Source organism: Salvelinus fontinalis, chromosome 24, assembly GCF_029448725.1.
Source record: "Salvelinus fontinalis isolate EN_2023a chromosome 24, ASM2944872v1, whole genome shotgun sequence".
Lineage (NCBI taxonomy): Eukaryota > Metazoa > Chordata > Actinopteri > Salmoniformes > Salmonidae > Salvelinus > Salvelinus fontinalis.
Genome location: NC_074688.1, coordinates 44,548,213 through 44,560,692, shown reverse-complemented (window position 1 = coordinate 44,560,692; position 12,480 = coordinate 44,548,213). Strand labels below are relative to the sequence as shown.

The 12,480-nt window shown below is 48.3% G+C and overlaps 1 protein-coding gene across 3 annotated transcripts in view; it reads right to left on the bottom strand.

The window, feature by feature from the left end:
• Positions 1 to 12,480, bottom strand: part of rcbtb2 (regulator of chromosome condensation (RCC1) and BTB (POZ) domain containing protein 2) — a 43,916-nt gene that overhangs the window by 28,911 nt on the left and 2,525 nt on the right. For all 3 annotated transcript variants that reach the window (XM_055880776.1, XM_055880777.1, XM_055880778.1), the window contains exons 3-5: positions 4,751 to 4,901; positions 4,344 to 4,510; positions 212 to 370 (exon numbers count right to left, since the gene is read on the bottom strand). In XM_055880776.1, coding sequence (XP_055736751.1) covers positions 212 to 370; positions 4,344 to 4,510; positions 4,751 to 4,901 — 477 coding nt within the window. The remainder of the gene's footprint in view (positions 1 to 211; positions 371 to 4,343; positions 4,511 to 4,750; positions 4,902 to 12,480) is intronic.

The window sequence follows — 12,480 nt, the reverse complement described above, 5'->3', positions numbered from 1 at the left end:
TCTACACTGCAGCAGAATCAATAGTCGATTATGAGCACAGACTCTTCTGCGACGACTTCATCACCTACCGATCAAACGCATCGATTTCTTACCGTTGAGCAACGGTTTCCAGCCTCTTTCTTTCCGCCATTCAGACAAACTAGGCCTTGACGACTCCAACATGACCGTATAAAATACTTGTTGTGTTAAGGATCTACTCGAGTATCCTCACCTCTCCGTTGTCCAGCACAGCCATGGAACAGAGCTGACCACAGGCGATATTAACCACGACTTTGTTCTGCAGGCAGCTGCTGACCCGGCGCGGCGTGGGCTGGTTGGCCGTCGACCCTGACCCCACCTGCCCAGAGTTGTTGTAACCCCATGCAAACACCTTGGGGGGGGGGGGGGGGGGGGTGTCAGAGGGGAAAGGTTAAAAAGGTCACAGAACCAGGAAATTCACAACAAAAACAGACCATTTAAGAACAGATGCCCACTGTATGTACATATCTACCTAAATGACCTCAACCCCTTTGCTGGGGAACGTAACAGGGTGTACCTGAGTCGATGTGCAAGAAAAAAACCAAAAATTGTTGTTCAAACAGAAGCCGTGTTCACAATGGCAGTTTGAACATAAAAGGAGAGCCGCACGCTCTAGGAGCTCAGGTGCAAAAAAATATTTAATTTACCAACGTTTCGACAGGCAAGCTGTCTTCATCAGGGTACAATCACAGACACTGCGGGATGACTCGTTTATATATAGTGTCAAGACACACAGGTGTCTATAAACATGGCCAAGAGTGGCCTAATATCATTGGTTCATTTCTCAAATATTAAAATGGCATAGAAAGAGCAGCATACAATAAACACAAATGGATAGCATACGATCATAGACTCACTTAAGACCACACAAGCCTACAAACAACCACAAGAATGGCTTCAGATCAAAGTCCACGTTGAGACCGAAGGGAACAAGGGTCTTTAAGTTAAAGATCCAGGCAGCCTCTCGTTTTAACAATAAATTATCAAGGTCACCCCGTCTCCTAGAGAGGGGGTGACCCCACCGCCCGTAGCACCATTTATCAGCCTCTATCTGCCTTCAGTTTTACCTCCCTCAGTCGCACGTCTACGGGACTCACCCCACCGCCCGTAGCACCATTTATCAGCCTCTATCTGCCTTCAGTTCTACCTCCCTCAGTCGCACGTCTACGGGACTCACCCCACCGCCCGTAGCACCATTTATCAGCCTCTATCTGCCTTCAGTTCTACCTCCCTCAGTCGCACGTCTACGGGACTCACCCCACCACCCGTAGCACCATTTATCAGCCTCTATCTGCCTTCAGTTCTACCTCCCTCAGTCGCACGTCTACGGGACTCACCCCACCGTCCGTAGCCCCATTTATCAGCCTCTCTCTGCGAGAGCATTTCCTCCTCCACCAAAACAGTACTGAGCAACACTTTATTTTTATAAATGTTACCACTTTTTCTCCCCAATTTTGTGGTATCCAATTGGTACCGTCTTGTCTCATCGCTGCAACTCCCGTACGGACTCGGGAGAGGCGAAGGTCGAGAGCCATGCGTCCTCCGAAACACAACCCAACCAAGCCGCACTGCTTCTTGACACAGTAGCCGCTTAACCCGGAAGCCAGCCGCACCAATGTGTCAGAGGAAACACCGTACAGCTACGCCCAGCCCGCCACAGGAGTCGCTAGAGTGCGATGGGACAAGGACATCCCTGCCCGGCCAAACCCTCCCCCTAACCCGGACGACACTGGGCCAATTGTGCGCCGCCCCATAAGTCGCCCGGTCGCGGCCGGCTGCGAAAGAGCCTGGACACGAAACAGGATCTCTAGTGGCACAGCTAGCACTGCGATGCAGTGTCTCAGACTAATGCTTTAGGATCGCTAGATGCCTCTGATGCCATAATGCATTGCAATGAGCAGATTTGCCTTCGTACCTTTATCTAGCATCTCCCATGTAGGGTTTTCCACAAAATGCTTCAAACTTGGTTTAATTTTTATGAACCTGTGTGTATATGTAATATAATCCCAAGGGTGGATGTCAGTGACAAACTCTCCCAGAAAAGTGTATTTTGAACATTCAAATAGCTTGGCACAGCAGAGCTCCAGAGTAGGAGATTAGAGCGACTGCCACACCCATGGGAAACAAGATCCCCGGACGAGCCCCCATTTTATTACCAAAATATTGTCACTCAAACAGACTCGTGGGGTTTTGTCCACTGAAAGTTGACTAGCAACAACAACTGGGACCTAAAAGACACCCACCATGAGACCCACTACATTTACCCAAGAAGAGGCAAATAACAGAAAAACCCACAACAAACGTGAAAACAGGAAGTAAACCTAAAAGTGGAGCAAAACGAAAACAGGAAAGATCAGACAATAGATTGTTTTTCTACAAATCAAATAAGGGAGCGTCAACTGAAGGTGTTAACCCTCCACATCTCTCAAGACCTCTGGTTTGCTGGGCCAGCCACTCTCAATAACACTGTCTACAGCCACGTCATTATCCCCTCCCCGTCTACAGCCACGTCATTATCCCCTCCCTGCCTACAGCCACGTCATTATCCCCTCCCTGCCCACAGCCACGTCATTATCCCCTCCCCGCCTACAGCCACGTCATTATCCCCTCCCTGCCCACAGCCACGTCATTATCCCCTCCCCGCCTACAGCCACGTCATTATCCCCTCCCTGCCTACAGCCACGTCATTATCCCCTCCCTGCCTACAGCCACGTCATTATCCCCTCCCCGCCTACAGCCACGTCATTATCTCCTCCCCGCCCACAGCCACGTCATTATCCCCTCCCCGCCTACAGCCACGTCATTATCCCCTCCCTGCCCACAGCCACGTCATTATCCCCTCCCCGCCCACAGCCACGTCATTATCCCCTCCCCGTCTACAGCCACGTCATTATCCCCTCCCCGTCTACAGCCACGTCATTATCCCCTCCCTGCCCACAGCCACGTCATTATCCCCTCCCCGTCTACAGCCACGTCATTAACCCCTCCCCGTCTACAGCCACGTCATTATCCCCTCCCCGTCTACAGCCACGTCATTATCCCCTCCCTGCCCACAGCCACGTCATTATCCCCTCCCTGCCTACAGCCACGTCATTATCCCCTCCCTGCCTACAGCCACGTCATTATCCCCTCTCTGCCTACAGCCATGTCATTATCCCCTCTCTGCCTACAGCCATGTCATTATCCCCTCCCCGTCTACAGCCATGTCATTATCCCCTCCCCGTCTACAGCCATGTCATTATCCCCTCCCCGCCTACAGCCACGTCATTATCCCCTCCCTGTCTACAGCCACGTCATTATCCCCTCCCCGTCTACAGCCACATCGTTATCCCCTCCCTGCTTACAGCCACGTCATTATCCCCTCCCCGTCTACAGCCACGTCATTATCCCCTCCCCGTCTACAGCCACGTCATTATCCCCTCCCTGCCCACAGCCACGTCATTATCCCCTCTCTGCCTACAGCCACGTCATTATCCCCTCTCTGCCTACAGCCACGTCATTATCCCCTCTCTGCCTACAGCCACGTCATTATCCCCTCCCTGCCTACAGCCACGCCATTATCCCCTCCCTGCCCACAGCCATGTCATTATCCCCTCCCTGCCCACAGCCACGTCATTATCCCCTCCCTGCCTACAGCCACGCCATTATCCCCTCCCCGTCTACAGCCACGTCATTATCCCCTCCCCGTCTACAGCCACGTCATTATCCCCTCCCTGCCTACAGCCCCGTCATTATCCCCTCCCTGCCTACAGCCACGTCATTATCCCCTCCCCGCCTACAGCCACGTCATTATCCCCTCCCTGCCTACAGCCACGTCATTATCCCCTCCCTGCCTACAGCCACGTCATTATCCCCTCCCTGCCCACAGCCACGTCATTATCCCCTCTCTGCCTACAGCCACGTCATTATCCCCTCCCCGTCTACAGCCACGTCATTATCCCCTCCCCGTCTACAGCCACGTCATTATCCCCTCCCCGTCTACAGCCACATCATTATCCCCTCCCCGTCTACAGCCCCGTCATTATCCCCTCCCTGCCCACAGCCACGTCGTTATCCCCTCCCTGCTTACAGCCACGTCATTATCCCCTCCCCGTCTACAGCCACGTCATTATCCCCTCCCCGTCTACAGCCACGTCATTATCCCCTCCCCGTCTACAGCCACATCATTATCCCCTCCCCGTCTACAGCCCCGTCATTATCCCCTCCCTGCCCACAGCCACGTCGTTATCCCCTCCCTGTATGTACACACACACACACACACCTCTGGGCCCTGATCAAAAGTGGTGCACTATAAGAAATAGGGTGCAATTTGAGAAGCATCCTACCTCTCCGTCGGTAGTGAGGGCGATGGTGTGGTGAGAGCCACAGGCCACCTCCGTCACCCTCTTGTTGAGCAGGTTAGTGGAGACCTGGGCTGGGGTCAAGCCGTGGTTGGTGGTCCCATTGCCCAGCTGGCTGTAGCCGTTGTGTCCCCAGGCAAACACCTCTCCATCTACCACAGCACATATAATAGATTGATTTGATTTAGTTGACAAATATCCACATTTATTAGGTCAGAATTAAACCACTTTGTAAGAAATAACCTCAATCCAATGTCTGCCTTCTACTGAGTAAAAATTGGGAAAATACGAAATCTATTTATTGACAGAAAAACATAAAAAAAAAAAATATGGAATCCTACTTTAACAAGCAACAAAATGTACCAAACATGATTTAGAGCGTCTCATCTCACCGGCAGTAGCGATGACTACATGTGGTCCCGTTCCGTAGCTCAGAGAGACTATCTTCTTCCCACATAGCACGTCGATCCTGCGGGGCTCTATGGTACTCTGCAGGTCCCCCAGACCCAGACAGCCACTACAGTTGGTGCCCAGGGCAAACACCTGTACAATGACAAGCAAAACAGCTTGCCTGAGGCCCAAATTACAACCCATTTCCTATAGAGTACACACATTCTTTACCAGAGCCCATATGACTGAGCTTCTTTTCTATGAGTTTAAAAAGATAGGGATGGGGGGGGGATACCTAGTCAGTTGTAAAACTGAATGCATCTTCCACATTCGATGCCCGGGGGAACAGTGGGTTAACTGCCTTGCTCAGGGCCCGGGGAACAGTGGGTTAACTGCCTTGCTCAGGGCCCGGGGAACAGAGGGTTAACTGCCTTGCTCAGGGCCCGGGGAACAGTGGGTTAACTGCCTTGCTCAGGGCCCGGGGAACAGTGGGTTAACTGCCTTGCTCAGGGCCCGGGGAACAGAGGGTTAACTGCCTTGCTCAGGGCCCGGGGAACAGTGGGTTAACTGCCTTGCTCAGGGCCCGGGGAACAGTGGGTTAACTGCCTTGCTCAGGGCCCGGGGAACAGTGGGTTAACTGCCTTGCTCAGGGCCCGGGGAACAGTGGGTTAACTGCCTTGCTCAGGGCCCGGGGAACAGTGGGTTAACTGCCTTGCTCAGGGCCCGGGGAACAGTGGGTTAACTGCCTTGCTCAGGGCCCGGGGAACAGTGGGTTAACTGCCTTGCTCAGGGCCCGGGGAACAGTGGGTTAACTGCCTTGCTCAGGGCCCGGGGAACAGTGGGTTAACTGCCTTGCTCAGGGCCCGGGGAACAGTGGGTTAACTGCCTTGCTCAGGGCCCGGGGAACAGTGGGTTAACTGCCTTGCTCCGGGGCAAAAATGATAGTAAAACTATATAGGCATGTTGTCGTCACATAACAGCTTCTTATCGTGTTATTTCCACGATAAACATCTAGGGCCCGTTTCCTGGGTAATCCTATTCTTGAACTAAAAAAACGCATGGATAATTTTTTGAAAGACCTTAGAATTTGTATTTATTATGGATCCCCATTAGCTGCTGCCTATTCTTCCTGGCGTCCAGCAAAATTAAGGCCGTTTATACCATTTTAAAAACGTTACAATACATTCACAACACACCGTATGCCCTCGGGCCCCTACTCCACCTCTACCACATATATACAGGACTAAATCCATGTGTAAATCCATGTGTACAGTGCGTATGTTATCGTGTGTTTGTGTCTCTGCCTATGTTTGTGTTGCTTCACAGTCGCCACTGTTCCATAAGGTGTATTTTTAGCTGTTTTTTTTTTATCTAAATTGTACTGGTTGCATCAGTTACTTGATGTGGAATAGAGTTCCATGTAGTCATGGCTCTATGTAGTACTGTGGAATAGAGTTCCATGTAGTCATGGCTCTATGTAGTACTGTGGAATAGAGTTCCATGTAGTCATGGCTCTATGTAGTACTGTGGAATAGAGTTCCATGTAGTCATGGCTCTATGTAGTACTGTGGAATAGAGTTCCATGTAGTCATGGCTCTATGTAGTACTGTGGAATAGAGTTCCATGTAGTCATGGCTCTATGTAGTACTGTGGAATAGAGTTCCATGTAGTCATGGCTCTATGTAGTACTGTGGAATAGAGTTCCATGTAGTCATGTCTCTATGTAGCACTGTGGAATAGAGTTCCATGGAGTCATGGCTCTATGTAGCACTGTGGAATAGAGTTCCATGTAGTCATGGCTCTATGTAGCACTGTGCACCTCCCATAGTCTGTTCTGGACTTGGGCACTGTGAAGAGACCTCGTGGCATGTCTTGTGGGGTATGCTTGGGTGTCCGAGCTGTGTGCCGGTAGTTTAGACAGACAGCGCAGTGTATTCAACATGTCAATACTTCTCATGAATAAAAGTAGTGATGAAATCAATCTCTCGTCCACTTTGAGCCAGGAGAGATTGACATGCATATTATTAATGTTAGCTCTCTGTGTTCATCCAAGGGCCAGACGTGCTGCCCTGTTATTTTCTGTAGCACCTGATCACATGACTGAACAGTAGTCCAGATGGGACAAAACTAGGGCCTGTAGGACCTGCCTTGTTGATAGTGTTGTTAAGAAGGTAGAAACTAGGGCCTGTAGGACCTGCCTTGTTGATAGTGTTGTTAAGAAGGTAGAAACTAGGGCCTGTAGGACCTGCCTTGTTGATAGTGTTGTTAAGAAGGTAGAAACTAGGGCCTGTAGGACCTGCCTTGTTGATAGTGTTGTTAAGAAGGTAGAAACTAGGGTCTGTAGGACCTGCCTTTTTGATAGTGTTGTTAAGAAGGTAGAAACTAGGGTCTGTAGGACCTGCCTTGTTGATAGTGTTGTTAAGAAGGTAGAAACTAGGGCCTGTAGGACCTGCCTTGTTGATAGTGTTGTTAAGAAGGTAGAAACTAGGGCCTGTAGGACCTGCCTTGTTGATAGTGTTGTTAAGAAGGTAGAGACTAGGGTCTGTAGGACCTGCCTTGTTGATAGTGTTGTTAAGAAGGTAGAAACTAGGGCCTGTAGGACCTGCCTTGTTGATAGTGTTGTTAAGAAGGTAGAAACTAGGGCCTGTAGGACCTGCCTTGTTGATAGTGTTGTTAAGAAGGTAGAAACTAGGGCCTGTAGGACCTGCCTTGTTGATAGTGTTGTTAAGAAGGTAGAGACTAGGGCCTGTAGGACCTGCCTTGTTGATAGTGTTGTGAAGAAGGCAGAAACTAGGGCCTGTAGGACCTGCCTGGTTGATAGTGTTGTGAAGAAGGTAGAAACTAGGGCCTGTAGGACCTGCCTTGTTGATAGTGTTGTTAAGACAGTAGAAACTAGGGCCTGTAGGACCTGCCTTGTTGATAGTGTTGTTAAGAAGGTAGAAACTAGGGCCTGTAGGACCTGCCTTTTTTTTTTTATCGCCTTTTTCTCCCCAATTTCGTGGTATCCAATTGCGTCCTCCGAAACACAACCCAACCAAGCCGCACTGCTTCTTGACACAATGCCCATCCAACCCGGAAGCCAGCCGCACCAATGTGTCTGAGGAAACACCGTACACCTGGCGACCGTGTCAGCGTGCACTGCACCCGGCCCGCCACAGGAGTCGCTAGTGCGCAAGGAGACAAGGATATCCCTGCCGGCCAAACCCTCCCTAACCCGGACGACGCTGGGCCAATTGTGCGTCGCCCCATGAGCCTCCCGGTCGCAGCCGGCTGCGGGCAGAACCTGGGCTCAAACCCACAATGTTTTTATGATCCATTTCTCTCAGCCAATCATCAGTCATTTCTGTAAGTGCTGTGCTTGTTAAATGACCTTCTATAAGTTGAAAGTCTTTTGTCAATTTGTTTACAGTGAAATAGCATCGTATCTTGTCAAACACCATTTTTCCCAGAAGTTTACTAAAGGTTGGTAACAGGCTGATTGGTCAGCTGTTTGAGCCAGTAAAGGGGTTTTAATATTATTAGGTAGGGGAATGACTTCAGCTTCCCATCAGGCCTGAGGGCACACACTCTCTAGTAGGCTTGGATTGAAGATGTGGCAAATAGGAGTGGAAATATCATCCGCTATCATCCTCAGTAATCTTCCATCCAAGTTGTCCGACCCCGTGACTTGTCATTGTTGATAAACAACAATATTATTTTTTTCACCTCTACCACACTGACTTTACGGAATTAAAATGTACACTGCTTGTCTTTTATCATTTGGTCAGATATACTTGGATGTGTAGTGTCAGCGTTTGTTGTTGGCATGTTATGCCTTATTTTTTTCATTGGCAAGATTCGCAAACTAACTTAAGTAGTTGGCAAGATCAGTTGGTTTTGTGCTGAACGAGCCATCTGATTCAATGAATGATGGAGCTGAGTTTGCTTTCCCCCCCCAAAAATGTCATTTAAGGTGCTGCAAAGATTTTTTACTTTCATCTTTTTATTCAGTTTAGTCACATGATTTCTCTATTTGCAATAAGTTTGCCAATCGGTTGTTCAGCCAGACTTATTTGCCATTCCTTTTGCCTCATCCCTCTAAACAATACAATGTTTCAATCCCTCATCAATCCACAGAGATATAACAGTTGTTATAGTCATTTTCTTAATGGGTGTTTATTAGTAACTGGAATAAGCAATTTCATTAATGTGTCAAGTGCAGCGTCTGGTTGCTCCTCATTACACACCACGGACCAACACATATTCTTAACATCATCAACATATGAATCACTACAAAACGTATTGTATGACCTCTTATACACTATATTAGGCCCAGCCTTTGGAACTGTGGGTTTCCTAGATGTGGCTACTATATTGTGATCACTACATCTGATGGATCTGGATACTGATTTAAAGCACATTTCTGCTGCATTAGTTAAGATGTGATCAATACCTGTTGATGATTTAATTCCTGTGCTGTTTTTAACAACCCTGGTAGGTTGACTGATAACCTGAACCAGGTTGCAGGCACTAGTTACAGTTTGAAGCTTTTTCTTGAGTGGGCAGCCTGATGAAAGCCAGTCAATATTTAAATCACCCAGAAAATATACTTCTCTGTTGATATCACATGCATTTCATACATATTATCCAGATACTGACTGTTAGCACTTGGTGGTCTATAGCAGTTTCCCACCAGAATGGGCTTTAGGTGAGGCAGATGAACCTGTAGCCATATTACTTCAACAGTATTTAACATGAGATCCTCTCTAATCTTTAATGTGGTTCTGAATATAAACAGCAACACCTCCACCATTGGCATTTCTATATTTTCTGTAAAAGTTTAGCCTGGGTGCCCACTACGACAACAAATTGGTATAGTTTTAAGTTTATAAAGACACTGCATGACAAAAGAAAATAACATCATTGCCTGGGTGTCAACTGGGTCCCTATGAGAAAAACAAATGGATCAGTGTGTTAAGACGCAGTCAGACATGAACAGAGGCTTTCAGATGGATCGAAACAGAGCTTGCACTGGCTTTACATGGCTAAATATAGCGTCACTATCTGCTTGACACAGTCTCTGGAACTATCGCTCGACTGAACTCAGGCTATGACCCACATGGCACCGTATTCCCTATACAGTGCCTCGCAAACGTATACTTCTGCAAGGATTTCATCACATTTTACTGTGTTACAAAGTGGGATTCAAATGGATTTTTTTATTTCTTGTAAACAATACACACAAAATACTCCCAATGTGAAAATGGAAGAAAAGTATACGTTTTTTTTACATAAAAAAAAATATCTATAAATCATAACCAAAATATAGTCATTCCATAAGTATTCAGCCAACTGGTTTAGGCAAGCCTAAATGAGTTCAGGAGATAAATGTGGCTCCACAAATCACAAAATAACTGTGTGAAATAATAGATGTTGACATGATTTATAAATGACTACACCTTCCTCTGCTGCAATGTTCAACAACCAACTTGATTGAGCTTTTAGAATTTTGAAAATAATAAATATGGGCAAATATTTCACCATCCAGGTGCACAAAGCTCTTAGACTTACCCAAGAAGACTATCAACTGTAATCACTGCCAAAGGTGTTTCAAACATGTATTGACTCACGGGAGAGCAGCATACCCCCGGGGGAACCAAAATACTCAGGGGGATACTCGGGGGGGGGGAGCAGAATACTCCGGGGGACACTCAGGGGGGAGCAGAATACTCCCGGGGGGGGGGGGGGGAATACTCAGGGGGGAGCAGAATACTCAGGGGAGAGCAGAATACTCACGGGAGAGCAGAATACTCACGGGAGAGCAGCATACCCCAGGGGGAAGCAAAATACTCAGGGGGATACTCGAGGGGGAGCAGAATACTCCCGGGGGGGGGGGGGATACTCAGGGGGGAGCAGAATACTCAGGGGAGAGCAGAATACTCAGGGGAGAGCAGAATACTCAGGGGGGAGCAGAATACTCAGGGGGGAGCAGAATACTCAGGGGGGAGCAGAATACTCAGGGGGGAGCAGAATACTCAGGGGAGAGCAGAATACTCAGGGGGGAGCAGAATACTCAGGGGAGAGCAGAATACTCAGGGGAGAGCAGAATACTCAGTGGGATACTCGAGGGGGAGCAGAATACTCCCGGGGGGGGGGGGGATACTCAGGGGGGAGCAGAATACTCAGGGGAGAGCAGAATACTCAGGGGGGAGCAGAATACTCAGGGGGGAGCAGAATACTCAGGGGGGAGCAGAATACTCAGGGGGGAGCAGAATACTCAGGGGGGAGCAGAATACTCAGGGGGGAGCAGAATACTCAGGGGGATACTCGAGGGGGAGCAGAATACTCCCGGGGGGGTGGGGGATACTCAGGGGTAAGCAGAATACTCAGGGGGGAGCAGAATACTCAGGGGGGAGCAGAATACTCAGGGGGGAGCAGAATACTCAGGGGGGAGCAGAATACTCAGGGGGGAGCAGAATACTCAGGGGGGAGCAGAATACTCAGGGGGGAGCAGAATACTCAGGGGGGAGCAGAATACTCAGGGGGGAGCAGAATACTCAGGGGGGAGCAGAATACTCAGGGGGGAGCAGAATACTCAGGGGGGAGCAGAATACTCAGGGGAGAGCAGAATACTCAGGGGAGAGCAGAATACTCAGGGGAGAGCAGAATACTCAGGGGAGAGCAGAATACTCAGGGGAGAGCAGAATACTCAGGGGAGAGCAGAATACTCAGGGGGGAGCAGAATACTCAGGGGGGAGCAGAATACTCAGGGGGGAGCAGAATACTCATGCAACCACTAGATTTTTATTTAGATATATAATATATATACAGTGGGGAGAACGAGTTCAAACAGGTGCATAAAATAAAATGCAAATTAATTACTTAAAAATAATACAATGTGATTTCCTGGATTTTTGTTTTAGATTCCATCTCTCACAGTTGAAGTGTACCTATGATACAAATGACAGACCTCTACATGCTTTGTAAGTAGGAAAAGCTGCAAAATCGGCAGTTTCTCAAATACTTGTTCTCCCCACTGTATATATATACACATACACAAGTATTTTGTGTAGCTTGTTGACAAAATATGACAATTAAATCCATTTGAATCCCACTTTGTAACACAAAATGTGAAGAAATCCAAGGGGTTTGAATACTTTTGCAAGGCACTGTATGTAGGGAAGGAGGTGCCACTTGAAGCGTTCTGCCTCAGTGTGCCAAACAACAAGGCCTCTCTGTTTCCAGCGACATATCACTCTGAGGATGCTGCTGATTACTCCGTCAGGCCTAGCCTATACGTTGTCACAAGTAGCATACGAGGCCTTGTCCAAGTACTATCTAGAGGAAAAAGAAACGCAGACATATTTAGGCGAGGTGCTGGCTAGCGGAGTGGAAAACCGACATTTTTGCATCTGAGCTCTTAGTGTGCAGCTCTACTTTATTTTCAAACTTGTCCAAGTACTAAACACTTATTATTTCATAAACACTAGGCCTAACAACTATCGGACTGTGTTAGAATATAACTTTAACCTTGTCTATTACATAGTAGTAGGCTATAGTTATCTACGTCCCAAATGGCACCCTATTCCCTACATAGTGCACTACTATTGACCAGGACCCATAGCACCCTATTCCCTACATAGTGCACTACTTTAGACCAGGACCCATAGCACCCTATTCCCTACATAGTGCACTACTTTAGACCAGGACCCATAGCACCCTATTCCCTACATAGTGCACTACTTTAGACCAG